Source organism: Neopsephotus bourkii, unplaced genomic scaffold (genome assembly GCF_033783945.1).
Source record: "Neopsephotus bourkii isolate Nb327-2 ecotype Australia unplaced genomic scaffold, CSIRO-AGI_Nbou_v1 NB_2, whole genome shotgun sequence".
Taxonomy (NCBI): Eukaryota; Metazoa; Chordata; class Aves; order Psittaciformes; family Psittacidae; genus Neopsephotus; species Neopsephotus bourkii.
In genome coordinates this window covers 1,156,252-1,184,166 of record NW_026900519.1, presented here as the reverse complement: position 1 = coordinate 1,184,166, position 27,915 = coordinate 1,156,252, and the positions used below count along the sequence as shown (strand labels likewise).

The following is a 27,915-nucleotide window of genomic DNA, read 5'->3' as shown; positions in this document are numbered from 1 at the left end:
TGGAGAGTGCCGGGGCCCCACCCAGAGCCGGGGGCAGCAGAGACCGTCCCCATCCCCATCCCCATCTTCATCCCCATCTTCATCCCCATCCCCATCCCCACCCTGCGGGCAGGGCGAGGGGGGCAGCAGGGCCCGCGTCTCCCCCCCAGGCCCGATGCGGGCTCGGATCCCCGCGGAGCTTCCCCCCCTCCATCCCTGCGATGCTCCTCGCTCCCCCCATAGCGGGGCCGGGAGCTCGGGGCTGAGCCCCGGACCTGAAACCCCTCAAAGATCCCCGGCTCTGAACCAGCGCCTGAATCCCCCCCAGGGCAGGGGCATCCCGCGGGTCCCAGTGCCGTGCCCCCGGGGAAGGAGGTGTCCCCAGTCCCCCCTGGATGCCGCTGTGAGGTAGGTGCTGCCCTGGGCACGGGCTGGCAACGTCCCTGCCCTCCGGCTCCCGTGCCCATGGGCTGGGCTGTGGGGCCGGCCCCAGGAATCCCTGCATGGGGGTGTCTCTGCTTTGGGGGTGCAGGGACCCCAGCACTCGCCCCAGCGGCTCCATATATGCCCAAAGGCTGTGACGTGCGTGTGCATGCGTGTGCATGCGTGTGCATGTAGCAGACGTGTGTGTGTGCGCGCATGTGTGTGGGAGCAGCCGCTGTGTGCGGGTGTGGGTGCTGCAGGGGGTCGGATGCTGCATGTGTGGAGGGAGCATCCCTCTGTGTGTGCCCCACCGTGTGCATGCGCCGCCCGGGAGCCGTGCATGGGGCTGTGTGTGCAGGGCGCTCCCCGGGGGCAGTTTGCTGTGGTCGGGGGTCCCCGGGGCCGCCTCATGTGGCCGGGTCGATGAGCGGGAGCTGGTGACAACACAAGTGTTTGTTTAACGTCCCTGGGGGGGGCTCTGGGAGCCGCAGCCGGATGGGGGGCTCAGATGTGGCTTCTGTCAGAGGGCTGCGCTCAGCTGATGCTGCGCTGCTGGGGCCGACCGTGGTCCCTGTCCCCATCCCCAGTCCTGCTGCTGGGCTGGTGCGGAGAGCACGGGGTACGGGGGGGGGGGTCGTTCCCCCATCCCTGCCCTGGGGCAGTGTGCTGCAGGAGGCTGCTGCAGTGCGTTGGGCAGTGCAGGGGTGGTGGGAGCTGTGGGCAGCGCATTGTGCTGGGTACCGCAGATGCTGCCTTGCACCCACTGAGCTGCTGCAGCATCCGCCCTGCAGGGGCCTTGCCGGATGAATCCTGCCCTGCTGGGGGCCTTGGCTGGTCCAGGGGTGCCCTGAGCGGAGAGGGGCACTGCTGGGTGTTGGAGGAGCTGGGTCCCAGTGCAGTCACGCACACACGGCCCCGCACCACCGACCCCCCTGCATCCTGCGGGGCCGCGCTGGGCCCTATGGGACAGGGCCGCTCACGGTGCCGGAGGCTGAGCTCCGGGAGCATCCCCGGCCCCTGCCCTCCCCGCTGGGTCTGAGGCGCTTCGCCAAGGCCGGTGCCGCGCCAGCCCCTCCCCGCAGGCTGCAGATCCCGGCGTGGCTGCGGCTGTGGCGGATGCGGGGCCAGGGCTCAGGCACCGCTCATCCCCCCCCAGACCCTCGGTAGGGGCAGGAGCTGGAGCAAGGCCGCTGGGGGGGGGGGAGCCCCATCCCTGCGGCAGCGCTGGCAGCACCCCCCGGAGCTGGGGGGACCTCACGGGCCGGTCACCGCCCCGCGGAGGGGCTGCGGGGTCCCCAGGCTCCTCCAGCAGCATCTGAGCCCCTGCAAACAGAGCTGGCACCACAGAGCTGAGAGGTTGGTGGTGCTGGGGGGGGGGAAAGGGGGGAGCTGTTCCCCTGCATCCTCCCAATGCTGTGTCCTCAGTGCTGACCCCCCCTGCCCTGTATCTGGTGGTGCTCTGGAAGGGCCATGGACCCTCCTGCTCTGCCCCATCACTGTCGCCATAGCAATGGGAGGCTCTGCTCAGCCTGCATCCCGCATCCCTAATCCTGCATCCCTGCATCATCCTGCATCCCTCACCCATCCTCCCGCAGCCGGTATCCTCCTTCCTGCCTCCCTCATTGTTCATCCTCCATCCCAGATCTGCAGCCTTGATTGTCTTAATCCCACATCCTTCATCCCGTACCCCCCTGTCCTTCTGCCACCTCCCACAGCCTGGTTCCCCCAACACCCCCCTCTGCACCCAACCCCCCCGGGGGTTATTTCATTCGGGGGGGGGCGGGGGTGGCAGCGATTTGGGGAGGGGAATTTGCACTGCGGGGTCTTTGTCTCCCTCTGGAAGCGCAGCATGGTCAGAGCCAGACAGGGGGGATGGGGGGGATACACCCAAACTGGAGCAGGATGGGGACCCCCCCATGTGGTGTGGGGACCCCCCCCATGTGGTGTGGGGCGCAGGGATGGGGAGCAATGTGGGGCGGGGGCCGGGATGGCTCCTGGGGTGGGAAGGACACAGGTGGGGGCTTGGGATGGTGCTGATCCCATCCCTGCCTGGTGCCGATCCCATCCCTGTCTGGTTCCGATCCCATCCCTGCCTGGTTCTGATCCCATCCCTGCCTGGTTCCGATCCCATCCCTGCCTGGTGCCGATCCCATCCCTGTCTGGTTCCGATCCCATCCCTGCCTGGTGCCGATCCCATCCCTGTCTGGTTCCGATCCCATCCCTGCCTGGTGCCGATCCCATCCCTGCCTGGTGCCGATCCCATCCCTGTCTGGTTCCGATCCCATCCCTGTCTGGTTCCGATCCCATCCCTGTCTGGTTCCGATCCCATCCCTGCCTGGTGCCGATCCCATCCCTGCCTGGTGCCGATCCCATCCCTGTCTGGTGCTGATCCCATCCCTGCCTGGTTCTGATCCCATCCCTGTCTGGTGCCGATCCCATCCCTGCCTGGTGCCGATCCCATCCCTGTCTGGTTCCGATCCCATCCCTGCCTGGTGCTGGAGCCCCTGCAAAGGGATCCCAGGGCGTTCGCGGCAGACACCGGATCGATCTGTGCCGCTGCCCCGGGCAGCTGCGGGGGGGGGGGAACGGGGGGACGGGCCCGATCTTGCCCCAGCGCTGGCGGAACAGGGGGAGGGATGAGCTGGGCGTGCAATGGGGGACCCGCTGTGCACCCCACCGCTTGCACCCCCCACTCGTGTGGCACGGCAAGGAGGAGGTTTGGGGGGGGGGAAGCCGGGTTTGGCTGCAGTGGGGCAAGGTGGGGGGAGCATGGAGAGGGCTGGGGGTGATGCGAGAGGGGGAGCAGGACTGGTTCCGCTGCGGGAGGGCGCGGAGCGGGAGATGGTTCAGGGAAGACAAAAGCGAGACAAAGGGGGACGGGAGCGGGGAGCTGCGGAGCTGGGAATGGGGCAGGGACTGGCAGGGGGCTGCCGGCGGGCGGAGTGAGGGGCCGGGCACCCCCCCCCGGTGCTGGGGCTGTCCCTTTGGGAGGCTCGGAGCCGGGGGAGCCCGCACCAGCTCCTGCCAGGCCAGCGCTGTGCGGGCGTCAGGGCCCCACTTCCTCGGGGCTCTGTGAGGTGCCGGGGGGTGCTGCCACGTTGCCCCCCCCGTGCCCTGCAGGAGGTGGAGGCGCTGAAGATGTCCGGCTCCATCGCCTCGTACGATCAATTGGTGCGGCAAGTGGAGGCGCTGAAGAAGGAGAACAGCCACCTCCGGCGGGAGCTGGAGGACAACTCCAACCACCTCTCCAAGCTGGAGAATGAGACCTCGGACATGAAGGTGAGGACGAGCCCAGGGAGGGCGGACACGGACCCCGTGCAGGGAAAGAAGGGCACATAGGATGGGACAGGGTGGGAGGGATGCTCCGTCCACGGTACCCACAGCCCCAATGGCTCTGTCTCTGGTTTAGGAGGTCCTGAAGCACCTCCAGGGCAAGCTGGAGCAGGAGGCGCGGGTCATGGTGTCCTCGGGACAAACGGAGGTCCTGGACCAGCTGAAAGGTGCGTGCCCAGGATGGGGGTGCGGGTGTCTCAGCCAGGCCCCCCCCGGCCTTACGCTGCTGCCCCTGTCCCCAGCCCTGCAGATGGACATCACCAGCCTCTACAACCTCAAGTTCCCCCCGGAGGTGCCTGGAAGCGGGCGCAGCGCCGAGGACACCCCATTGCCACCCGCACCGCAGCGGGACAGCAGCGGGGACCTGGGCAGAGCCACCTTCCGGATGCTGGAGGAGCTCGACCGGGAGAGGTGAGGGCCGGGATGGGGGGAGATGCAGGGGGCCGGGATGGGGCTGGGGGCTGCACTGACAGGGTTGCCCCCCCAGGTGCTTCCTGCTGGGTGAGATTGAGAAGGAGGAGAAGGAGAAGGTCTGGTACTACACCCAGCTGCAGAGCCTGGCCACGCGTCTGGAGGAGCTGCCCCATGTGGAGACGGTGAGCAGGGGGTCCCCGCACCCCCCGGGGGGCACAGGCAGGGCCCTGCATCCCCCCTCACCCCATCCCCTATCTTTGCCCCCTCCCCACCCAGTTCTCCATGCAGATGGATCTCATCCGGCAGCAGCTGGAGTTCGAGGCTCAGCACATCCGCTCGCTGATGGAGGAGCGCTTCGGGACGGCGGATGAGATGGTGCAACGGGCGCAGGTCAGGGCGGGCAGGATCCGTCCCTTCCCCTCCTCACACCCACCCCCTGTGCTGTGCCCGGGGTGCTGCAGCTGCCCCATCCCAACACCCTCACCCCTGGGCACCCTCACGCTCAGCACTAAGGTGCAACCTCGCACCCAGCTCTTTGCATCCGCTCGCAGCTCCTTGTAGCCTTGCACCAGCTCCACGCACACTGACACAAGCTCTGCGCACCCCAACACCCACCCTTGTGCACCCATTGCACCCTCATGCCTGGCTACGGGGGGTCGCAGCCCTCGCTGACCCCCTCTCTTCCCCCAGATCCGGGCATCCCGGCTGGAACAGATCGACAAAGAGCTCATGGAGGCACAGGACAAGGTGCAGCAGCCGGAGCCGCAGGTACTGGGACGGGGCTGAGCCCGGCCGGGGTCTGTCCCGGTGCCCGTGGGATGCTGGAGCCGGGGCCGGGCTCCTCGTCCAGCTCCATTATCCCAACCGTCCCCGCCGGCGCCAGGGCTTTGTGTGGCTGCCGGCACCGAGGAACGGGCCGTTGCCATGGAGACGAGAAGTAGGCCACGGCGCAGCGGGCGGCGCGGAGGCTCCCGCAGCATCTGCCTGATGGTGCCCGCTATCGCCACAGCCAGCATCACTTGATCCTCCATCACCCCACAGCCGCTCTGTCACCTCCAGCCCCTCCATCACCCATAGCCCCTCCATCACCCAGCCCCTCCATCACCCATGGCCCCTCCATCACCCATGGCTCCTCCATCACCCCCAGCCCCTCCATCACCCCCAGCTCCTCCATCACCCATGGCCCCCCTCCAATCCCTCCATACCCACCACCATCACCACCCATACCCCCCTCCATCACCACCCTCCATCATTCCCAGCCCCTCCACCACCCCCGGCTCCTCCATCACCCCCTGCCCCTCCACCACCCAATGGCCCCTCCATCACCCCCAGCTCCTCCATCACCCATGGCCCCTCCATCATCCATGGCTCCTCCATCACCCCCACCCCTCCATCCCACCCTCCATACCCCCTCCATCCCCACTCCACCCCCCTCTCCCCCCACCCCCACCCACCCCTCCATCACCCACCCCATCACCATACCATCCCCTCCATCACCCCCAGCCCCTCCATCACCCCCAGCCCCTCCATCACACCCACCCCCTCCATCACCCCATGGCCCCTCCATCACCCACAGCCCTGCACACCCCAGCTAGTCCCACTTCCCTTGCAGCTCCTCCACTTCCATGCAAGCAGCTCTGTGGGCTTGTCCCCAGCAGTCCTCACTGCCCCCCCCACACACACACTTTCTTCACCCACGTTTTTCCTTTTGTGAGCCTGCTGCTCTGGCAGCCCCCTCCCTGATTCCAGCTTAAAATACAGCCTTGGCACTGATGAAAGCAACTGGGAAACGCTGCTATTTAATGGCACCCGTGGGTTGCTGAAAGGCAGGGAGGGACTGGGCACGGGGGGGGGGGGGGGGGGTGCAAGGGCAGTGCATTGCAACCCCCCCCATCTGCCCCCTTCTCTGCAGCTCTGTGGGAAGGTGCCGGGCATGGAGGGCGATGGCAGCCTGGACCCCCCAACCCACCCCGAGGAGGGGGGCAGCAGCAAGGTGAGGGGAACCCACACCAGAGTCTGGCTGGGGTGGGCTGGGGCGGGTTGGGGACGGAGGGGGGGGATGCAGCCGTGTGTAACCCTGACCCCCCCGCAGGTGGAGGTGGTGTTCTGGCTCCTGTCCATGCTGGCCACACGGGACAAGGATGACATGTCCCGCACGCTGCTGGCCATGTCCAGCTCGCAGGAGAGCTGCCTGGCCATGCGCAAGTCGGGCTGCCTGCCCCTGCTCATCCAGATCCTGCACGACTCGGACGGCGAGCCGAGCCCCCCCGAGAGCCCCCCCGGCACCAAGGATGCTCGCATGCGTGCCAATGCGGCCCTCCACAACATCGTCTTCTCCCAGCCTGACGAGGGCCAGGCCAAGAAGGAGATGCGAGTGCTGCACGTGCTGGAGCAGATCCGCTCCTACTCAGAGACCTGCTGGGACTGGCTGCAGATGCAGAGCAGGGATGGGGGCAGAAGCCTTGAGAATGGCACAGGTATGGGGCGAGGAGGGGTGCCAATGCGTGCATGGATGCATGGTGGTGCATGTGGCTGCCAGCATCCGAGTGTGCTGGAGGTGGCGGTGATGGAGGAGACCCCCAAGGCTGACCCTGCTCTTTCTCCCTGCAGCCCCAGTGCCCATCGAGCCCCAGATCTGCCAGGCCACCTGCGCCATCATGAAGCTCTCCTTCGACGAGGAGTACCGGCGGGCCATGAACGAGCTGGGTGAGATGGGGTGGGCACCAGGAGCAGGCTCCATCCCTCCTATCCCCTCCTCCCTGGTGCCTGAGTCCCCCCCCTGTGCTGTCCTGTCCTGCAGGAGGGCTGCAGGCGGTGGCTGAGCTGCTGCAGGTGGACTACGAGATGCACAAGATGACAAACGACCCTCTCAACCTGGCGCTGCGGCGCTACGCGGGGATGGCCCTCACCAACCTCACCTTTGGAGACGTGGTCAACAAGGTTGGGGGGGGGATCTGTGAGAGTGGGGGTTTGCAGGGCTTGGGGGGGGGGGGTACAGCATCACCTCAGCACCCTCATCCTCCCTGCAGGCAACGCTGTGCTCCCGCCGGGGCTGCATGGAAGCCATCGTGGCTCAGCTGGGCTCTGACAGCGAGGAGCTGCATCAGGTGGGTGCTGGGTTCCTGTGTGCTCACAGCCCAGCAGTGAACCGTACCCTGGGCTGCGTCAGAGCGTGAGCAGGTCCAAGGAGGGGATCCTGCCCCTCTGCTCTGCTCTTGTGAGACCCCCCCTGCAGCGCTGTGTGCGGTGCTGGGGTCCTCAGCACAAGGACATGGAGCTACTGGAGCGAGTCCAGAGGAGGCCATGAGGATGCTCAGGGGCTGGAGCAGCTCCTGAATGGAGCCAGGCTGAGAACATTGGGGCTGTTGAGCCTGGAGAGGAGAAGCTGCTTGGAGAGCTCAGAGCAGCTTCCAGTGTCTGAAGAGGGCTACAAGGATGCTGGAGGGGGACTCTTCATTAGGGACTGTAGTGATAGGACAAGGGGTGATGGGTTCAGACTGAATCAGGAGAAGCTCAGGTTGGATGTAAGGAAGAAGTTCTTTACTGTGAGGGTGCTGAGGTGCTGGCACAGGGTGCCCAGAGAAGCTGTGGCTGCCCCATCCCCAGCACTGTTCAAGGCCAGGTTGGACATATCACCTTGGGTGACCTGGTCTAGGGTGAGATGTCCCTGCCATGGCAGGGGTTGGAACTGGGTGATTTTAAGGTCCTTTCCAACCCAAACCATTCTATGACTCTATGGGGGCACCCCTGGGTGGGGGAACAGGCAGGGAACAGTCCCTTTGCCCACCTCCCTCACTCTCCCCTCCCAGGTGGTTTCCAGCATCCTGAGGAACCTCTCCTGGCGGGCTGACATCAACAGCAAGAAGGTGCTGCGGGAGGTGGGCAGCGTGACTGGGCTGATGCGGTGCGCGCTGCATGCGGGCAAGGTGAGCACCGGAGCGGGCAAGGAGGGGGGGAAACCGGGGTGGCTGGACCGGGGCTGATGGATCCGTGTCCCCTCCTGCGTCAGGAGTCTACTCTGAAGAGCGTCCTGAGCGCGCTGTGGAACCTGTCTGCGCACAGCACGGAGAACAAAGCTGCCATCTGCGGGGTGGACGGGGCGCTGGGCTTCCTGGTGAGCACCCTCACCTACAAGTGCCAGAGCAATTCGCTGGCCATCATTGAGAGCGGTGGTGGCATCCTCAGGAACGTCTCCAGCCTCATCGCCACGCGGGAGGACTACAGGTGAGGGTCACCGCAGGGTGGTGGGTGGCACCATGGGGGTGTCGGGGACCTGATGTCCTCACGGATGGGGGTCCTTCTGTCTCACAGGCAGGTGCTGCGGGACCACAACTGCCTGCAGACGCTGCTGCAGCACCTGCGCTCGCACAGCCTCACCATCGTCAGCAACGCTTGCGGCACGCTCTGGAACCTGTCCGCCCGCAGCCCCCGCGACCAGGAGCTGCTGTGGGACCTGGGGGCGGTGAGCATGCTGCGCAACCTCATCCACTCCAAGCACAAGATGATCGCCATGGGCAGCGCAGCCGCTCTGCGCAACCTCCTCACCAACCGGCCCCCCAAATACAAGGACACGGCCGTGGTGTCACCAGGTTCCTGCATGCCCTCGCTCTACATGCGCAAGCAGAAGGCGCTGGAGGCTGAGCTCGATGCCAAACACTTGGCTGAGACCTTTGACACCATGGAGAAGCAGAGCCTGAAAAGCCAGAGCGTGAAGAAGCCCACGCGGCACGTGGAGAGCTTGGTGAAGGACTACGCCTCCGACTCCGGCTGCTTCGACGATGACGAGGTGCCCAACATCTCCACCGGCGTGGAGACCGCCAGCGCTTCCGTCCTGTCCATGTTCCTCAATTCCTCCTTCCTGCAGGGGCAGGCGCTGCCCCGGGCACTGGCACAGAGGCGATGCCCGGAGCCGGAGAAGGACGGCAGCAGCAAAGCATCCGAGCCCAAGAAGCTGCCACTGCCAGAGGACGACGTCTCCTTGGCTGCCGAGAAGTTGGCCAACAAGATCTCCAGCACGGTGGCCAAGATCGACAAGCTGGTGGAGGACATCTCTACCATGCACACGTCCTCAGACGACAGCTTCAGCCTCAGCTCGGAGGACCACTGCCTGGAATGGCAGTATGGCCCCGAGGAGGTGCACGAGGCGCGCGCCCAGTCCTGCTCACCCTGCCACCTCTCGGATGCCGGCGGCTTCACCAAGCGGGAGGGCCTGAGCCGGGCGCACACGCTGCTGCGGCTGAAGACCGCCTACACCAGCCTGTCCAACGACAGCCTCAACAGCGGCAGCACCAGCGATGGTTACTGCACCAAGGAGCACATGAAGCCCTGCACCAGGGCCTCCTTCCTTGACTACCGGGAGGAGCTGCAGCGGTACCAGAAGCGGCCAAGCCGGCTTGACCTCAAGAGCATCCTGAGCAGCAAGCCCGAGCGGGCTGAACCCCCCACGCTCAAGGGCAGAGACCCGGCTGAGCCAGACAAGCCAGAGCAGCGAGACCTTCCTGAACGGGCCAAGAAGACGGTGACCTTCCCCAGCCCAAAGGCACTGGAGAAAGAGGCTGAGTGGAAGAAGGAGGCGGGCAGCAAGCTATCCCCTGACTCCCAGGTCCGCACCATCAAACTCTCCCCATCCTACCAGCACATCCCCCTGCTTGAGAGCCTGGCAAAGACTGGCATGGCCACTGGCACCGGTCACCACTCCTCCCTCCTGGGCAGAAAGCAAGCCTGGCTTCCCCCCACGCTGCTGCAGACAGCTGAGACCTTGAGCAAGATCCCGGAGAAGCTGCCTGCCCACCCGCCGGCCACAGCGGAGCAGGAGTCAGTACAGAAGTACTCGGTGGAGGACACCCCAATCTGCTTCTCAAGGTGCAGCTCCCTCTCCTCCCTCTCCTCGGCAGATAATGTGCTCGACGGGCAAAGCCACAGTGAGAATGAATTGGACAGTGACTCCTCCCTGGAGATCCTGGAGATGGAGGAAGAGGAGGCAGAAGGAGAGGATGGGAGGCAGGAGAAGGAGAAGGCAGTAGATACGGATCTAGCCATGCCGGTGGGGATTTCCCAGCCCATCAGCATCCCCTTCCCAAAGCATGACAAGGTCTTCCTGCGGGAGTCATCCCCATCGCACCAGGAGGACCTCACGCCCTCGAGCTCCTCAGAGAACTACATCCAGGAGACACCACTGGTGATGAGCCGCTGCAGCTCCGTCAGCTCCCTGGGCAGCTTCGAGAGCCCCTCCATCGCCAGCTCCATCCAGAGCGACCCTTGCAGTGAGATGATCAGCGGCACCATCAGCCCCAGCGAGCTGCCCGACAGCCCCGGGCAGACCATGCCCCCCAGCCGCAGCAAGACCCCCCTCTTCGAGCTGGGCTGCCAACCGGAGAAGGAGACCAGTCAGTTCAACATCCAGTGGGAGAACAACGTCAAGAAGTTCATGGAGATCACGGATTTCAAGGAACGCTTCCAGCTGCCCCAGGACCTGGACTCCATGGTCTACTTCACAGTGGAGAAACCCAACGAGAACTTCTCCTGCGCCTCCAGCCTGAGCGCGCTGCCCCTGCACGAGCACTATGTGCAGAAGGATGTGGAGCTCAAGCTGATGCCCACCTTCCCCGAGAAGAACAGCCTGAACTTTGTGGCTCATGAGAAGAGGGAGGAGCGGCGGGAGGAGCGGTACCTGGAGGGCCGGCGGCGAGCTGACCGCGCTGAGCCCCCCGATGATGATGACATTGAGATCCTGAAGGAGTGCATCAGTTCCGCCATGCCCTCCCGCTTCCGCAAGGTGAAGACCTCCCTGCTCTCCGGCCAGGTCCTGCACCCCCAGACAAAGAAGCCGGTGCACGTCCCTGTCTACATGCTGGTGCCAGCCCACACGCACCCCGGCATCCCCAAGCACCTGCGTGCTGCTGCCCGTGACCTCTTCAAGGACGATGACTCCTTCACTGACTCTGCTGATGGGACCCCCGTTAACTTCTCCAGCGCTGCCTCGCTGAGCGATGAGACCCTGCGCTACCCGGCCACCGAGGAGGCCGAGCCCCCCCGCGGCCCAGGCACAGGGCACCCGGTTCGCGAGGCTGGCACCATCCCGGCCAGGAGAGCCGCCTCCGGCAGCTCGGCGCCTGCCCGGCTGAGCTCAGCCCGCAAGGGGAAAGCAGGATCGAGCTGTGGCCAAGGTGGGGACGGGAAGCGGGGCCAGCCCCCTGCAAAGGGTGGAGCCAACCTGGAGCTGGAGGTGGGGAGGACCAATGGTCCCCCCCCTGGGAGGAAGGATGCTCCCCAGGAGGACGGGGTGGCCTTCCAGTCGCTGTGCCACACCACACCGACAGAGGAAGCTGTCTACTGCTTCTACGAGCAGGACTCGGACGAGCCGCCCGAGGCAGGCAAGGGGGTGTCCAGCAGCAGAGCCCAGCCCGGCCAAGTGCCCAGGAAGGAGAACAGGGGCAGCTCTGGCCCCCGGAGGGAGCCTGAGCCCCGGCCCAGTCCCCGGCCAGTGAAGATGAAGCCACAGAACAACCTCATCGCTGATGAGACACCGCCGTGCTATTCCCTCAGCTCCTCCCTGAGCTCCCTGAGCGATGCCAACCTCTCCGACAGCGAGGAGCGGGGCCAGCCCTGTGGCAAAGCCGCTTGGTTGCGGTCAGCTGCAGCAGCAGGGCAGGCTCAGGGGGGCTCCCCCAGCTCCCCCAGCCTCAACTCAGAGGATGATTTGCTGCAGAAGTGCATCGGCTCAGCCATGCCCAAGCACCGGCGGCCCTCAGCTCGCCGGAGGATGGCAGAGCGCAAGCAGAAGCCAGTGGGTGCCAGTGGGAGGGAGCGGAAAGCAGAGGGGAGGCACTGCCCCACCGAGGATGCCAGCTCCGACCGGGGCTCAGACCTGGACAGTGTGGAGTGGCAAGCCATCCAGGAGGGCGCCAACTCCATAGTCACCTGGCTGCACCAGGCTGCTGCCTCCCTCTCGCGGGAGCCTTCCTCCGAGTCTGACTCCATCCTCTCCTTCATGTCGGGGCTCTCGGTCGGGTCCACCCTGCAGCTCTCCTTGGGCAGGCAGGAGAAGAAGCGGGCTGGCAGCGTGGCCAGCCGGGATGCAGCGAGGCGGGAGCACAGCAAGAGCCGCCCAGAGAGAAAGGATGTGCCCGGTGCTCGTTCTACCGGACGTGGAAGTGCCAGGGCAGAGCGGAGCCCAGCTCCCACCAAGCCGGTACCGAACCTGCCCGTGGTCTTCCGCGGCAGGACCGTCATTTACATGCCCAGCCTGGCCAAGGACACCCCCAGCCCCAGGGCCACCCCAAAGAAAAGCCCTGCAACGAAGCCCGAGGCGCCGCCGGCCAAGAACCTCTCCCTGAGCCAGCAGCGCTCTCGGAGCCTGCACCGGCTGGGCAAGCCCCCCGAAACCGGGGACCTGGCGCTGCCCAAGAGGAGCACAACGCCGCCCGCCCGCATTGGCAAGGGCCCCCCTTCCTCCGGCTCCTCCCGCACCTCCACCCCGTCCCAGCATGGCCCCAAGAAGCTGCCGTCGCCCTCCCAGCACACCAAGCAGGGTCCTGCAGCCACGGGCAAGGCGGGCAGCTCCTCCTCCCCACCCGGCCCCCCGGTTAAAGCCCCGGCGCCCAGGCCCTCGGCTCCGAAGCCGTCCAAGACGCAGAAATCCCCCGTCCGCATCCCCTTCATGCAGAAGCCCAGCAGGAAGGCGCTGCCGGGCCGGGGGCCCATGCCGGTGCTGGAGGAGCAGGTTGACGGTGGGAAGGCTCGGGGCAGCAGACCGGCGGGGGGCCGGCTCAACCTGGTGCGGATGTCGTCCACCCGTTCCAGTGGCAGCGACTCGGACCGCTCCGGCTTCCTGCGCCAGCTCACCTTCATCAAGGAATCCTCCAGCCTCCTACTGCGGCACCGCGCCGAGCTCTCCCCCGCGCAGCCCCGCGCTGCCTCCCCGCAGCGCAGCCGAGACACGCTCCCGGCCGTGTTCCTCTGCTCCTCCCGCTGTGACGAGCTCAAGGCAGCCAAGCCGGCGGCCTCCAGCCCGCGGCCCCTCGTCCCCAGAGCCCAGCTCGGCAGCAAAGTCCCCACCGGGGTAAAGCCACCGCGGAGAACCAGCTCCGAGAGCCCGTCCCGGCTGCCGGTGAAGACCAGCGTCCCTGCGCCAGAGCCCTTCAAGAGGTATTCGTCCTCGCCCAACATCAGCGTGGCGCGGAGGACGGGCAGCCCTTCCTCCGTCCTCTCGGCCCGCTCCGAGGCTTCAGCGCGGCAGCGGCAGCAGCCTGAGGCAGCACCCGGTGAGCAGCCGGCGAAGCCGCCGGTGGTGGTGATGAAGGGCACGTGGAGGAGGATTCGGGACGAGGACATCCCGCACATCCTCAAGAGCACGCTGCCCTCCTCGGCCCTGCCGCTGGCGGGGGCTGGCGAGGACGAGCGCCCCAGCAGCCCCAGCCCCAGGAAGACCAGTGATGCCGTGGTGCAGACTGAGGACTTCTCCACCACCAAGACCAACTCCAGCACCTCTCCCACCCTGGAGACCCATGAGGGGCCCCCGCACACCCGTGCCGCCTGCGATGGAGAAGCTCTGGTGCCACCCAAGGCCGCGCTGCCCATCTCCTTCAGCCACGAGGCACCCGCCAGTACATTCCCCACCAGCCGGCACGGCTCCCCAAGCAAAGCCGCCCGCGTCACCCCCTTCAACTACGTCCCCAGCCCCATGGCGGTGACAGCGGTGGCTGACAAGGGGGTGGAGAAAATCCAGGCTTGAGCAGCCCCGGCGAGGGTCCCATGACACCCTGTCCCATGGGAGCCGGCCAGAACTGTGCTGGGGTGGGGACACAGCAGCATGGGATGCTTGGGAACCAAAAGCCATCCCAATCCGCTGCCTGACCCGGTTGGGGTCTTGCTGTACCAGAGCATCGCAGTTCTCGGTGCTGAGGACCAAAGCAGAGCCAGGGGGACCTGCTGGGTGCTGGGATGGGGCTGATGCTCAACCCAGGGTGAGTCTCAGTGGCCACCTCCTCCCACTGCTGGACACCCTGGAACAAGCTGAGGGAGAAGCTGTGCCCTCATCCTGCTCACCTGCCTTGGGCAGAGGCTGAACCAGGACCTGAGCCTGCACACCAGGAGGGTGGCACACCGTGCTTCTGCTTGTATGGCCACCAACAGCCTGCTCTGCCAGCAATCAGCTCATTCATTACCCGGTGGGGAGGGAACACGTGGCTGGATCAATGCAGGGAGAGGAGCTCATGGCTGTGGGGAGATGGGGGCCAGAGCCCCCCGTGTTGGTGCTGCTGGAGGGTCCTAAATAAGGGCCATGGCTGATCGCTAATGGGTAACCTGCAGCCATGGTGCTTGCGCTTGTTCACAGCAGTGTTGGATGGAAGAGGCACAGGAGGAGCCAGGAAGGGGCTTGCTGGTGGATAATGGGGTCTTGATGGGCTCGTCCCTGGAGGCTGCTTGCAGGGTTGCTTGCAGGCTGGGAGCTGCCCTGAAAGGGGAAGCGGTGCTGAACTGGTGCCAGGGTGCCCAACCCCTAGGGAAGGGTCCAGGGCCCCTCACCCCCATCTGCAGCCCCCCAGTCCCATCCCAGCCTGCAGCCAGGGTGTCCCCATGCGCCGTGGACACGAGTCCATCTGGGAGTGGATCATGCCCATGAGCATGGGGGCTCCCACCCCAAAGCATCAGGGAACCCCCTGCTCCTGCTGTCAGCCTTATGTGCTGAGACTGGGAGATGCAGGAAGCACCTTGACCCCAGGGAGTGGATGGGATGGGGCTGAGCTGCTGGTGAACACACCACCCACCCTAGGTGCTCTCTATAGCTTGTTGCCTGCTGTAGATGACCTGTGGCAACCCCACATAGCAGTGCCATGGGGGGCAGACACAGGACTTATGGGGACATGTGCAGAGGACACAGGGATCACCCAAAGGGCCATGGGGGGACATAGTGAGGGGCTCTTGGGACTTGCACAGGGGTTGTGGGGACACGCAGTGGGGCCACAGGGATATGCACTGAGCCCAGGGTGACACCAGGGCTGTGGGGACATGCGTGGGCTCCATGGGGATGTGCAGACCCTGATGCTTGCTGGAGACCTCAGTTCCAGCAGTGGCTGGGAGGCTGCAGCCAGCAGGACCTAGGGCTGGCACTGAAGGAAAGGAGACAAAGTCCCTTGGGGCACTCCTGAGAGCCATAACAGAGCATCGGATGTGCTGGGAGGACCAGCATCACCCCATGTCCTTGGCAGCAGCCCCAGGTTCAAGCCCCACCACCCAGCCCCACTCTTGCCCATCTCGCGTTGACTTCAGCCCTCTGTGGACAATGCCACCAGGTTCTGCGGCGCCTTGCTCCCTCCTTCGCTGTATGTATGTACTGAGGATGTTACCTTACTGGGACTCTGGAGAGTATTAACAATTAAAAGCCAACCTGTGTAAATAGGAAGGACTTGGTCTGTCTGTCCCATACACTTGGGCTGGGGAGAAGCGCAGCCTCCCCACAGTGTTTGCTGGATCCATTTCTTGTGCAGGGTGGTAGCGGGACACAGACTCCTGCTAAGGCAGACACCCACCGTGTGGGGTGTTATGGTGACTTCACCCCCCAGCCACCAAGTGAAGTAAGGGAGGCGGAAAGTCACATCTTCAGTCCTTGAGAAGGGTTTTTAATGAGATTTGTGACAATCCCTGTTCCCACCACCTTTACTATCAGTACAGGACAACCCTGCTTCTACCACCATCGCTGCAGGGCCATCAGCTCCCAGACAGGCTGCAAAACCAGCCCTGGGTCACCCGTGGTCCTTCACCTCTTCTCTTTGGAGGACAGGGCTCGCTGGGCTCTTCGTGCTGGCAAGCAGGATGTTCTCAGGCTGCTCACAAGCCTGTCGAAGAAGAACTCGTTCTGGTACTCGAGCTCAGTGAGGTGCTGCAGGAAGGGGGGCACCTCGGCTTTCTTCACACCCACACACACGGGGATCACTTTGGTTCCATGGCACTGAATGATGTGACACAGGTTCCACTGGGAAACCCGCTGGCACCACGGGTCCCCCAGGGACTTGGCAGAGAGGAGGAGGATGGCCACCCGGCTGGCCTCGATGACCTTTGTGGCAGTCAGGATGACGGGCTTCCCAGCCACGTGGTCCTGGTGCTCGGCATAGCCCCGAAACCCCTCTTTCTTCAAGCGCTCAGAGATGCGGGAGGCGATGTGGTCATCTTCAGGGCAGTACCAGAGGGAAAAGTCATAGGTGAAGCCACAGCACGAGGGCGCAGAGGATGTGCCACCCTCTGGGGACAAGGGCATCGAGCTCATGGGCAGCAGGGACAACACAAGGTCCGAGCCTTTCCTCCTGCACCAGGAACTGGCAGGGGCAGCGGGTCCCACCGCTGCCAAGCAGGGCAAAGCTCCGTCCCTTTCCAGCGATGCCAGATCCTCCCGTAAACCGAACGTAAAACCCTTCTCCCCTATTAGACAGAAACTGCAAGGATCGACGTGCCGAGCCCGAGGGCGATGCTCCAGCACCGGGAGCAGCAGCCCCTCAGAGCGCTTTCTGCCTCATGTCGGCAATGCCGCGCTCCAGCGCCGCGCCCGCCCGCTGCAGCTCCTGGCGCTGCTCCCGCAGCCGCTGCCGGGACTCCTCCAGCCACTGGTGCATCTCCACGTAGGAGCGGCTCTGCCGGTACAGCCGCTCCCTCTCCTCCGCAGCGGGGCCTGATGGGGGCAGAGCGGGGATGCTCAGCAGCGGTCGGCGAGCCCCGTCCCGTCCCGTTCCGTTCCCCCCCGGCGTTGTCTCTCCCCCGGGCTCACCTGCGCACAGGCCGTGCTCCCGCTGAGGCTCCGCGGGGAGCAGGAACACGGGGTCTGCCGGGTGGGTGCCCCGAACGTCGGCCAGGATCTGCTCCACGGTGGGGGGCTCAGGCCGGGTGGGCAGCACCCGCTTGGCCTTAGCGCTCATCACGAGGCCGCTTCATGCGTGGGGGCTGGTGTCGGGGGGGGGAGGATGAGCGGATGGACGGACGGACAGACTGCCCCCCTCGACCGGCAGAGCCCCCGCACAGACCCCTCCGGGCAGACCGGCTTCCCCCCCCCGGCACACAGACCCTCTCGGTGCCCGGTCGTTAGAGACAGGCAGACCGGCCTCCCCCCTCCCTGTCCCGGGACGGGCAAACCACGCCTTGCCCCCGGAACGGAGAGACGGAGACACACGGACACACGGACACACGGACACGGGAACACCCACACGGACACGGAAACACCGACACGGAAACAACGACACCGACACCGACACCGACCCCTCCGCCGTTCGCTCCCCGCCGCGGACCGACCCCTTCACCCTCCTCCCGGCCACCGTAGCACCACCGCCCGCGCCCTCATCCCGCCACGCCCCCTGAGTGACGTCACATCCCCGCGTAATCCCCGCCTTGGTTCTTAAAGGGGCCGCGGCGCCGCCCGCAGGGAGCCCATGGCAGAGGCGGCTCGGGGGGCACCGGGGACCCCCGGCGGTTTATTGGGGAGGGGGGGGAAGCAACAGCCGTGGGGCTCGGTCGGGGTCGTGATGCCTCTCATTTCCTCTTCTCCGCTTCCTTCGCCAGGGTCAGGGCTGCTCCGGAGGCTGCCGGGGATACAGGCACGGTGTCAGGGCCACCAACGGGTACCCCGGGACGAGCCCACCCCGAGCACGCGGTGCCACCCCATTCCCTCCCGCTCCTGGTGCAGCTCCTGCCCTCGCCGGGGTTGGGAGGTTTGAATGGGAGCCCCAGGTTGTCACCAGCACGGTGGGACCAAGCAGGGTACAGGCGGCTTAGGGGGCTGGCTACGGAGAAGCAGGAGGGAAAGCGCCTGCTCTACACAAGCTGAGGGAGAAGGGGACGGTTGTGTCAGCCACACCACAGCCTGGCAGCGCTGGAGCTCCGTTTGACCAACGCCACCGTGGTGGTCTGCAGCCGTCCGCAGGATGCGGCCAAGCGGCCGGGAGGGCTGGCACAGAACGGCCCCTTCTCCCTGCAGCGGCAGCGGGACCTGCGGCTCTTTACATACAGACAAAGTGAGCTGTGGAGCCACCTCGGCCGTCAGCCGGGCTCTGCTGCTGATCAGAGTCTGCAGGACTGGACCATGAGGCACGGAGAGAAGAGAGAGAATTACAGAGAGGGGAGAGCTCAAGCCCTGCCTGGCTCCTGCTGCCATGGGAGGACAGCGCTGCGAGCCCAGCATCACGGAGAGGGCTGCTTGCCAGCCATGCAGACGAGAGCTGCTCACATCCCAGAGGAGCTGGGCCGTGCTCTGGGGGGGGAATCGCCTGCCCCAGACACGGAGCAGGGTGACCAACCCCTGTTACCTTCTCTGGTGACACTGGAGGCTGCATCCAGGGCTTTGGTGCTGAGGTTGCCCAGCACAGTGTCCACGGTCCGGTGATGCCTGAGGAACCAGGGCCGGATGATGTTCTGGTAGAGCACCCGTGACCCGTTCCAGGGCACGGGGGCCATGCACCACAGCAAGAACAGGCACTGCGGGGAGGAGAGATGCTCTAGAGCTGGGTGATGGCAAGGGCAGGGGCTGAGCAAGGCAGCCCCCAAGGATAGCAGCAGGGGCAGGCCAGCAGCTGAGCTGCTCCAGTTCCCCCCAGACAGCCCAAAGGCAGTTGCTCAATGGAGATGCCAGGACCTCAGCTGGCTGTGCTGGACTGCAGGCCCACTGTGGCCCCACCACAGCCACCACCACTGTCCTGCCAACAGGACAGAGCCCACCACGCTTGGTTCCTCCAAGTTTAGCCCTTGGGTGAGAGGACTCTGGCCCCAGCAGCCCCCGGTACCTTCCCAGCATAGTAGAAGGGGAACCAGTAGAGGAAGATGTCAGAGAAGAACTCGGCTACGCTGAAGACGCCATACACCACCCAGTACGTCAGCCACGTGGTGTCATCCTCCTTGCTGGAGCTCTCGATGGCTTTGATGCTGTGGCAGGAGATGGGAAGGGCACTGCTGCTGCACTCCTGGTGCCAGGGTGGGCAATTCCTTCCCAAATGCTCTGAACCCTGGAGCAAACCTGCCTACTGGATGCTGCTGGCCCAAGCTGGGCCAGTTCCCAGTATGCTCAGGAAGGTCTCAAGAGCTTCCCAGCTGTAAATGCCTGTTCATTTATCAGGGAGACCCTCAGCTAAGGGCAGGGGAAGCCCTCCAGACCCTGGGACTTACGAGACGTATGCAGGGTAGGCGAAGCCAATGAGGTTGCAGAGCAGTGAAGCGCCGTAGCCGAACACGAGGTAGAGCCCCAGGAACCCCGCAGAGCCTGCCAGGGCACAGAGAGGGTGGTCATGTACCTGCCAGCACCAGGAGGGTGAGAGGAGACCCCAGCTCTCTGCAGAGCAGGTTTCTCATCCCAGGAGTCAGAAGAGGTGAATGCGGGACCTTCCTGTTGGGAATAACGATCACTCCCAGTTAATTCCAGTATCACCCTCTCCCTCAAGGGAGCCACAACCCGGACCTGTCACTGCCTGTCCCCTCCCTGGCCTGGAAGGGACTTTACCACAACAAACTCACAGCACCTTCAACCCATCACCAGCATGGACCCGAGCCAAGGCTGCAGAGCCATCAGGAGCAGAGACTTTAACACACAACTACAGTCCAAAGTCAAAGCACGGAGCTGCTCCACCACGTGCCAGGGCTCAAACCACTTGGCATTCTGTAGGAGCTGTTCAGGTGGTCAGGAACAAGCCTTGCTGATGGGAGCCAAGTGTCCAGGAGCAGCCTTGCTGCCAGAGCCTTCATCTCCTGCTCCCTGTATGCATCTCCTGCACCTATTTGTGCTGAGCAGCCACTGTGCGTTGAGGATTCAGTCTCTGAGAAGGAGCAATCGAATCCCACCTCCCTGTGATTAAATTCAATTGTCAAAGTTAAATGTAAGCCAAGGCTTGGGTCATTTGGAGCCTGCCCAGCACTCAGACCCTTGCTAAAGGCAGCCGGTGGATGGGGGAAGCTGGGGCAAGAAGCCCTTGCTCCTGCTCACTTAGACCCTGAATGGGCAGAGAGCAGGAAAGCAGCCTGGGGACACAATGGAAGGCACTGACTGCCACAGCCCAGCAGTGTCTCCCCTACCCTATGTACAGATTCCACTGCCAAAGTAAGCACTTTGCAGGCAGGAAAGCCTGGACTTAACCCGTCTGTGCTGTGACTTAGAGGAAAGCCCTTGCTCGGGCTTGCAGGATGCTTTATCCTCGCTCTGCTCACCGCAGCATTTCTGTGCTTTGCTCTGCGCACGAATGGGGCTTTGGGTCTTTCCCAGGAGACAGGTAGGAGCAATGTGGCTTTTGGAAGCACTCACAAACCTCCCTTCAAGGAAAACCAACAGGAAGGCTCAGGCAGCGCTGGGTTTCAATCCCCCAAGAGCCTTAGAAGGGGTTTCACGGGCTAAATTAGCCCCCACATACATTTATATGGAAGCAAAAACCCAAGTGAAAGGCGCTGCTTACACAGAAGAGCTGCTGAGTGGGGCAGCCGGATTTGTCCCGTGGTTCCTGCCCCAGCAAGGAGGGTGAGGGAAGGGAACACTATCCTCCTCGGGGATCATTTTTACCCACTGCAGGGCTGACCTGGCTGTGCTGCTCAGAGGTAAGGCGAGATGGGCTCCAGACCACAGCCCATGGGCGCTACTGGGTTCAGATGGGTTCAAACACGAATTAGGAGCCGCTACAGAGTGGGGGGGGGAAGGAGAAACCCGATAGTTTGAGTTTAGCAGCAGCTTCTCCTTTCCAGGACAGGGACCGAGAACAAGGAACCATCGCTGTTTGGGGGGAGCGGTGCCTCTGCTCTTCCCCTGCCCCTAGAAGCCCATCGCACCCAAGCGCAACCAAAGGCACTGGTTTGGCCACGCACTGCACCCAAACGCAACCCGCCCACAGCATCACCATGGTCCATGGACCCCTTTCCCCCTCGGAGCAGGAACACAAGCAGGTAAAGGGAACCGCACCAGGAGGCAGAAGGGCAGAGGGGGGGGTCCGAAGGCAATGACGGACACGGGCACCTCCGGCAGACCCCCTGCGGACCCCCGGAGCCCAGAGGCGCGGTGAGGGGCGCGCCAGGAAGGAGGAGGGACCCTCGGAGAGCCGGCTACACGGGAGCGGAAGGAACGGAGCGGAGCGGAGCCGGGGAGGGCTGGGACGGGACGGGACAGGACGGGGATCCCGGTCGCACCTGTGGCCAGGTAGAGCCGCCGGACGCCGGTGCGGGCCTCCAGGCGGCCCAGGAGGTCCCCGAGCGGGCCGGGCCGATCGAGGAAGCGCTGCAGGCGCTGCGGCACCGTGCCCATGGCGGCTGCGGCGGCTCCGGTCTCCACCGCCCCCCCCACTCCGTGCTGGCCCGAGGCCGCGGCGACGGCGGCAGGAGGGGCGGGGCGGCGCTGTCGCCATGGCAACGGCCGCTCAACGCCTTGCGGCCTCCATGGCGGCGAGGCCGAGGCCGAGGCCGCTCCTGGCGCTGGTGGAGGCCGCGGTGATGGCCGCGGTGGTGGCCTCTGCCCCACTGGGCTCCGCCGAGCCCCACGTCTACCTGAGCAGCTGGGCCGTGCGGGTGGCAGCGGGGCCGAGCGGGGCCCAGGGCCTGGCCCGCCGGCACGGGCTGCTCTGCCTGGGCCAGGTGCGGCGGCGGCCATGGGGCAGCCATGGGGCAGCCATGGGGCAGCCATGGGGCAGGCGGGGGCCGGGGCAAGCCCGGCAGCTCCTATGAACAGTGCCCTACTGCGCTCGTCCTCCTCTGCTGGTCCCCTTGGCTCATCCCCCCTGTGTGTCCCCGGTGGACGCTGGTTTAGCCCCGGAACAGGGCATTTACTCCCTCAGGCGGTTTTAGGCCCCCGGACGCAGATTAAAGGATGAGTGCAGTAGGGGTGAACATTGCCGATGGCCTCTGTGTGTGCATCGCTGAGAGGGGAAACCCAAAGGGCACCCGCAAACCTGCCCTGGTTCCAAGTGATGCTCTCTGCTGCTCCTGCCGCGTACAACCCATCAAACGTCTCTTTAGGGTCCCTGCCACCCATATAGAGCAAGCACACGGCTCCAGCTCTCTTACCACAGCTCTTTTTGCCCGCAGGTGATGGAGGGAGAGCCTTATTACCATTTCAAACACCGAGGCACAAGGCAGAAAGCCTTAAGCAGGCACTGGGGCTGGAATATGCGCCTGACAAAAGAGCCAAAGGTAGGGAGGAGGCAGCGGCAGGAGCCCGGGCTCTGGGGCTGGGCAGGCTCTGCCTGACCCCAGCAATGCTGCTTCCTGCCCAGGTCCTCTGGTTTGAGCAGCAAAGCATCAAGAGGCGCGCAAAGAGAAGCATCAGTGTGGTGCCGACAGATCCCTGGTTCCATAAGCAGTGGTACATGGTGAGATTTTGCTGCTTTCTAATCCTCAAGCAAATCACACACCCACCCACCCCCTGGCACATAAACAGGAGTGATGCTGGCAGTGATGAGGCAGCAGAATTGTCCTTGAAGGTCACCCGCAGCCCAGGGGCTGATCAGATTTAATCCCTTCTCCAGAATAATGACGTTAATCCCGACCTGAACATCCTCACTGCTTGGAGCAAAGGGTACACGGGGCTGGGGGTCGTGGTGACCATCCTGGACGATGGCATCGAGAAGGATCATCCAGACCTGTCTGCCAACTATGTAACTACGTGGGGCTGAGCAGCAAAGGCTCCTTTGGGGCACGTGTGTTTCCAGGGGAGGGTGGGTGCTGGTGCCTTCATCCCTCCCGTGGGACTGCAATGGGAACTCAGCCTCTCCATGGCTGGATCAAAAGGTTTGGCATCTCCTGCAGTGACTTTGCACATCAGGAAAGAACTTGGACCCATTGCCCCCAGTGCAAAGGCAGTAAAGCTGGTAAACCTCCACGTGCTCTGAGACAGGATGGGTAAATCTTATCTGTCATTTATAACACCACCATTTCAGTGCCCTGTAGTTCCTCTCCTTACACAGGCAGTAAGGCTCACCCTCAGGTGAGTGGCCATGCCAGGCTTCCTCACCACAGGTGAGCTTGGGCACGATGAAGCAGTAGAGCAATGCACAAAGCGATGTTCCTTTAACAAAACCCCATTCCCAACCTCTCCGGTTTAACCCAGTGCAGTTGAGAAGGGCCCAGGGTGATCCACGCTGCCAGGCACTGGGCACAGCACCAGGCAGCTGTGTCAGGCTGTCACTGCCCATCCAGAGAGGCAGTTTGCTCATGCCAGTCCCTCTTTCTGCAACAGGACCCTCTGGCAAGTTACGACTTCAACAGCAATGACCCTGATCCCCAGCCCAGGTACACCACTGAGGAGGAGAACTGGTGAGTTCTGCCCAGCACCCTATGCTGGGTGCTTTATCTCTTCTCCATGGCCAGGGCTGCCCCAGGCCCCCTTTGCCCCTCACTAAGGAGGGCTCAGAGGCTACACTCTACCCCTCAGGCATGGAACACGCTGTGCAGGAGAAGTGGCAGCTGCAGCCAACAACCAGCTCTGTGGAGCAGGCGTTGCGTACGAGGCCAGCGTTGGAGGTGAGCCATTGATGCACAAAGGTTGCTCTGGCACTCGGGGAAGGGACGCATGGCCCCGGGGCAGAGCTGCTCTGTGAGGAGCTAGGTTCTCACTGGGAAGCAGAGGGTGCTGTGGTCTCTTCATCAGGGGCTGTAGCGATAGGACAAGGGGTGATGGGTTCAGACTGAAACAGGGGAAGTTCAGATCAGATCTAAGGCAGATCTGCCCTGTGAGGGTGCTGAGGTGCTGGCACAGGGTGAGTGCTCCATCCCTGGCAGTGTTCAAGGGCAGGTTAGACAGAGTCTTAGGCAACATGGTGTAGGCTGAGGTGTCCCTGCCCATGGGCAGAGGGGTTGGAACTGGATGATCCTAAGGTCCTTTCCAACCCAAACCATTCTGTGATTCTATGGTGTTACTGCACACCCAGTCACGGGGCTCAGCTCCCAGGGGGTTTAACACCCACCACAAGCTCCCCTGTGGAAGCAAGTAGGGCAAATGGGGTTATAAGCTGGGAGAACTCACAGAGCTTAGTTGAAAAGGGCTTAACAAGGAGCTCTGCAAAACAGCTTCCAGCCTGCAGGAACCTGATCTCCTTAGGGCAGCATCACAATAAAGGTGTTCAAGGCAACAGGGAGGTGGGGGAATGAAGAGGGGTTGGTGAGATGCCCCTCAACCCTTACATTGCTGTGGCATGTGCGAGGCTTCTGCCCACCCAGCCTCCCAAGTGCTGCTGAGCCTTTGCCACTGCTGCTCCTCACCCTGGCCCTGCAGGCGTGCGGATGCTCGATGGTCCCATCACAGACGTGGTGGAGGCTCAGTCCCTCAGCCTGCATTCCCAGCACATCCACATCTACAGTGCCAGCTGGGGCCCCAAGGACGACGGGAAGACCGTGGATGGGCCAGGCGTGCTGGCTGCAGCAGCCTTCCACAGAGGGGCCAGCAAAGTAAGCCTGGTGCTGGCCTTGGGAGCATCCCTGGTGTGAGGGCTCCCTGCTGATCCCCCTCTATCTCCCCACCTCCCAGGGACGGGGTGGTCTCGGCTCCATCTTCATTTGGGCCTCTGGCAATGGGGGGATCAACTATGACAACTGCAACTGCGATGGGTACACCAACAGCATCTACACCCTGTCAGTGGGCAGCGTTCTGGCGGGTGGCCAGAGGCCCTGGTACAGCGAGGGATGCTCTGCCATCCTCACCACCACCTACAGCAGCAGGACCACGAGCAAGGTGCAGATTGTGAGTACCAGAGCAGGGACACTCGGCCAGACACCGATCCCCAGCACAGAGAGGGCTCATCTGAGCCTTCTAGGGAGGGAGAGGGAGGGGGCTTTATTGGACTATCTGCATTAGACCCCAAACCCCTGTATGGACCCAGAGGGAGCATTGACTGAAATCAACTCCATCCAGCCCTGTGCTCTGCTCCAGCAGCAGTGCTGAGACCCCTCTCTCCCCTCAGGTAACCACCGACCTGCACCACCTCTGCACTGACAAGCACACGGGCACCTCTGCCTCAGCCCCACTGGCTGCAGGAATCGTTGCCCTCTCGCTGCAGGCCAAGTAAATGGGGTCGTGGCAGTGGGACAGTTCCCAGGGAGAGCCTGGTGCCTCACCAGGACCCTTCAGGGACGAGGGAGGGGGACTTCACTAGCGGGGAGGTTTGGGGGTGCAGAGCTCAGGTCTCCCCTGGCTCTGCTGGGACATCAACCCGTGGTGGGCCACTGCTGGGGAGCAGGCAGAGGCAGGAGGAGAGGTGTCCTCTGGCGGTCTCTCTTGCTCCCGTTTTGGCAGTGAAGGGTTTTGGGGCAGGGGGGACCAGCTTGGACCCAGACAGCTCACTCATCCAAAGAGCCAAATCTCACCCTTGAAAGCTAACCTGAAGCAGAGCCTTCGGTTCCCAAGTCTGCCTTGCTTCCAGCCCAGCACTGACCTGGCGGGACCTGCAGCATCTTGTCATCAGGACCTCCAATCCCGCTCACCTGCAGGCAGAAGACTGGGCTATGAACGGGGCCGGACGCAAGGGTGAGTCGAGGGCTCAGCTGCTGCCTGCCCTACCTGCTCCTGCTTGCCCCTCTAACCCCCACCAGCGGGCCTGGGCCAAGAGCCCCCAGCGCTCTCTCAGTGCAGAGGGGCTCATGCATCCTCTCTTGGGTGGTATCTGCTCTTCAGTGAGCCACCACTACGGCTATGGGCTCCTGGATGCTGGTCTGCTGGTGGAGATGGCCAAGGCATGGACAGGAACTCAGCCTCAGCGGAGGTGCTCAGTCAAGGCTCTTCACAGACCCCGGTAAAGGATGATATTCCCTGGGTCCAGCCTCATACAAACACATACAGGGACATTTATAGCAAAGTTGTGCCATGCCCATTGCAGGAACAGGCATTGCTTCCCAGAAAGCAGTAGCTACAGCACAGCTTCTGCTGTAACCACTGGGCTGTGCATAGAGGAGGCCCATGCAGGTGGAAGAGATGCCCTTACCTCCACCTTGTACTTGGTAGGAACATTGGCTCCAAGCTCACCATCTCTACAGATGTTTTCTGCTCTGGGAGAAGCAAGCACATCCGCTCCCTGGAGCACGTCCAGGTCCAGCTCTCTCTGAGCTACAGCCGCAGGGGGGACCTGGTGATCACCCTGACCAGCCCGATGGGGACCACGTCCACACTGGTGACCGTACGGTAAGAGCACTCTGCACTAACACTTGCCAGCTGCTGTGGGGCACAGGGCGCTCCTCCTCTCACAGCCTCTCCTGGGGCCAGGAGATACCCCTACACTGAAGTGGCCACTTATGGCCCCCACAGGGAGCAGGCCTCCATGCTCAGAACCCTTCTGTGGTCCCCATGAAGTCTTGGCAATGCCCTTTATACCAAGAAGAGGGTGACTGTAGGGTTCCCTTGGGCTGCATTCCTCCCCTGCAGCCCCTGGGTGGTCACTCTTGTGTCTCATCTCCTCCAGCCCATACGACACCAGCGAGCAGGGCTACAAGGACTGGACCTTCATGTCCACACACTTCTGGGACGAGAACCCAAATGGGACCTGGACACTTCAGCTCGAGAACAAGGGGGATGCCTATAACAGAGGTGGGTGCCCAGCGAGAGTGAACCCCGCTTTCCAGCATCCTGCAGTGCTTGGACATTGCTTCTCCTTCCTTCTTCCACTTCAGCACCTTCTTGACTCATCTTCTTCCTGCTCCTCCTGGGCACCTGAGCCCTCTTTTTTCTGCAGGACCATGTTTTGAGAGCCTCTGGCCACCACACCAGGAAGGGAGCATAGCTTGCTCTCCCCCCCATAGCTCCATAGCTCCCAGCCCCACATCCACCAGCCTGCACATCCCAAAGGCTAGAGGATGGGGACAAGAGTCCTGTCCCTGCTGCCTGCAGGTCTGCTGACCAGCTTCACCCTGCACCTCTATGGCACAGCTGAGGACATGTCAGCCCGGCGCTTCGCAGCCTCTACCATGGACGAGTGCCTCAGGAGGGATGCACAGGGAGCATGCAAAGGTGAGCACGGAGGGGACGGGGTTCTTGCCCCACAGCCCCATTCACCCACCTTCCCTCCACAGAGTGTGGCAGCTCCTTGTTCGCCCACCACCGCTCCTGCCTGTCCTACTGCCCCCCACGCTACTACAGCCAGAGCTCGGGCACCACAACCACAGCCCTGCTGTGTGCCAGCTGCCACCCCTCGTGCTACACGTGCCAGGGGCCATCTGCCAACAACTGCACAGCCTGTCCCTCTGATGGCACCTTCGATGAGCAAGCACACTCCTGCTCCTCTCCCCCAGGCCTCCCCTCCGAGCAGGGGCTGCAGAGCGACCTGCTCCCTGTCCTCATCTGCAGCAGCCTGGTGCTCTCAGCCATCCTCTATGGCACGTACCGTGTGGCCTTTTGCATTGTGAAAGGTAGCTCCTGCTGCCCCTGGGTTGGAAGGGCAGCCTGACACCAGCCTGGGCTGCACGGATGCAAGCAGCTGGATCCCAGCCTGGGACAGAGCTGCCCTCGCCTGGCTTCTGAAATAAACCGGTTGTTGCCTCTCTGAACAACTCTGTCCCAACAGAGACCTCCCTCTGCTTGGGCTCAGCCCATCCCGTGTCCAGCCCCATCCGTTGGCAGACACAGAGGTGCTGGGGTCCCTCCCTACCTGGCTCATCCCCCCCCCCACCCCAAGGGACCAGACCCATCCAGAGGGGCCTGTCCTGGCACGCTGCTGCAAGGGAGCTATTTCCAGCGAGGCTGGGAGCCCTGTGCCCTTTCCCAAGCACAGGGGCCATGGGGAGGAGGAGATGTGACTGCTGTCCAAGCAGCTGCACCCGGGTGACCGCAGCCAGCTCCTCCAG

General features: G+C 63.7%; 5 protein-coding genes across 8 annotated transcripts in view; 2 read left to right on the top strand and 3 right to left on the bottom strand.

Annotated features, from left to right (window-relative positions):
• Nucleotides 1-27,915, bottom strand: part of PEX11G (peroxisomal biogenesis factor 11 gamma) — a 343,872-nt gene that overhangs the window by 64,599 nt on the left and 251,358 nt on the right. The gene's annotated exons all lie outside the window — the stretch shown is intronic.
• On the top strand, nt 327-14,299 carry APC2 (APC regulator of WNT signaling pathway 2). Its single transcript, XM_061351942.1, has 15 exons — nt 327-387; nt 3,523-3,681; nt 3,812-3,902; nt 3,978-4,146; nt 4,223-4,331; nt 4,426-4,539; nt 4,840-4,917; nt 6,062-6,142; nt 6,242-6,626; nt 6,760-6,855; nt 6,950-7,089; nt 7,179-7,256; nt 7,959-8,075; nt 8,159-8,373; nt 8,461-14,299. Exons 2-15 carry the CDS (start codon nt 3,541-3,543, stop codon nt 13,880-13,882), a joined length of 7,236 nt encoding a protein of 2,411 aa, XP_061207926.1. The 5' UTR covers nt 327-387; nt 3,523-3,540; the 3' UTR covers nt 13,883-14,299.
• On the bottom strand, nt 16,605-17,112 carry CUNH19orf25 (chromosome unknown C19orf25 homolog). Its single transcript, XM_061363021.1, has 2 exons — nt 16,910-17,112; nt 16,605-16,813 (listed from the first exon to the last, which is right to left on the bottom strand). The coding sequence occupies exons 1-2, from the start codon at nt 17,055-17,057 to the stop codon at nt 16,641-16,643; spliced, it is 321 nt and encodes a 106-aa protein (XP_061219005.1). The 5' UTR covers nt 17,058-17,112; the 3' UTR covers nt 16,605-16,640.
• REEP6 (receptor accessory protein 6) lies at nt 17,593-21,431 on the bottom strand. 2 transcript variants are annotated; one of them, XM_061351735.1, is made up of 6 exons: nt 21,286-21,431; nt 19,291-19,384; nt 18,912-19,050; nt 18,438-18,606; nt 18,140-18,207; nt 17,932-17,955 (listed from the first exon to the last, which is right to left on the bottom strand). In XM_061351735.1, the coding sequence occupies exons 1-6, from the start codon at nt 21,398-21,400 to the stop codon at nt 17,947-17,949; spliced, it is 594 nt and encodes a 197-aa protein (XP_061207719.1). In that variant the 5' UTR covers nt 21,401-21,431; the 3' UTR covers nt 17,932-17,946. The 2 variants fall into 2 exon arrangements, with proteins under 2 accessions (XP_061207805.1, XP_061207719.1); XM_061351821.1 differs by lacking the exons at nt 17,932-17,955; nt 18,140-18,207 and adding an exon at nt 17,593-17,714.
• Nucleotides 21,487-27,621, top strand: PCSK4 (proprotein convertase subtilisin/kexin type 4). 3 transcript variants are annotated; one of them, XM_061351441.1, is made up of 15 exons: nt 21,487-21,726; nt 22,177-22,281; nt 22,365-22,460; nt 22,617-22,745; nt 23,327-23,403; nt 23,522-23,610; nt 24,362-24,534; nt 24,614-24,826; nt 25,047-25,147; nt 25,506-25,609; nt 25,757-25,874; nt 26,084-26,260; nt 26,538-26,662; nt 26,963-27,082; nt 27,145-27,621. In XM_061351441.1, exons 1-15 carry the CDS (start codon nt 21,499-21,501, stop codon nt 27,516-27,518), a joined length of 2,229 nt encoding a protein of 742 aa, XP_061207425.1. In that variant the 5' UTR covers nt 21,487-21,498; the 3' UTR covers nt 27,519-27,621. The 3 variants fall into 3 exon arrangements, with proteins under 3 accessions (XP_061207425.1, XP_061207594.1, XP_061207503.1); XM_061351610.1 differs by lacking the exons at nt 26,963-27,082; nt 27,145-27,621 and adding an exon at nt 26,808-26,921 and having other exon boundaries at nt 26,538-26,666; XM_061351519.1 differs by lacking the exons at nt 22,365-22,460; nt 22,617-22,745.

Coding starts and splice junctions, on each gene's coding strand:
- APC2 (XM_061351942.1), top strand. CDS start 3,541: ATGTCCGGCTCCATCGCCTCGTACGATCAATTGGTGCGGCAAGTGGAG. Junction 3,903..3,977: donor GGTCCTGGACCAGCTGAAAG/GTGCGTGCCCAG, acceptor CCCTGTCCCCAG/CCCTGCAGATGGACATCACC. Junction 4,147..4,222: donor GAGGAGCTCGACCGGGAGAG/GTGAGGGCCGGG, acceptor TTGCCCCCCCAG/GTGCTTCCTGCTGGGTGAGA.
- CUNH19orf25 (XM_061363021.1), bottom strand. CDS start 17,057: ATGAGCGCTAAGGCCAAGCGGGTGCTGCCCACCCGGCCTGAGCCCCCC. Junction 16,814..16,909: donor GGAGCACGGCCTGTGCGCAG/GTGAGCCCGGGG, acceptor TGCCCCCATCAG/GCCCCGCTGCGGAGGAGAGG.
- REEP6 (XM_061351735.1), bottom strand. CDS start 21,400: ATGGGCACGGTGCCGCAGCGCCTGCAGCGCTTCCTCGATCGGCCCGGC. Junction 19,051..19,290: donor GCCTACCCTGCATACGTCTC/GTAAGTCCCAGG, acceptor CTCCTGCCACAG/CATCAAAGCCATCGAGAGCT. Junction 18,607..18,911: donor CCTTCTACTATGCTGGGAAG/GTACCGGGGGCT, acceptor TCCTCCCCGCAG/TGCCTGTTCTTGCTGTGGTG.
- PCSK4 (XM_061351441.1), top strand. CDS start 21,499: ATGGCAACGGCCGCTCAACGCCTTGCGGCCTCCATGGCGGCGAGGCCG. Junction 21,727..22,176: donor GGCTGCTCTGCCTGGGCCAG/GTGCGGCGGCGG, acceptor TTTTGCCCGCAG/GTGATGGAGGGAGAGCCTTA. Junction 23,611..24,361: donor GTACGAGGCCAGCGTTGGAG/GTGAGCCATTGA, acceptor CTGGCCCTGCAG/GCGTGCGGATGCTCGATGGT.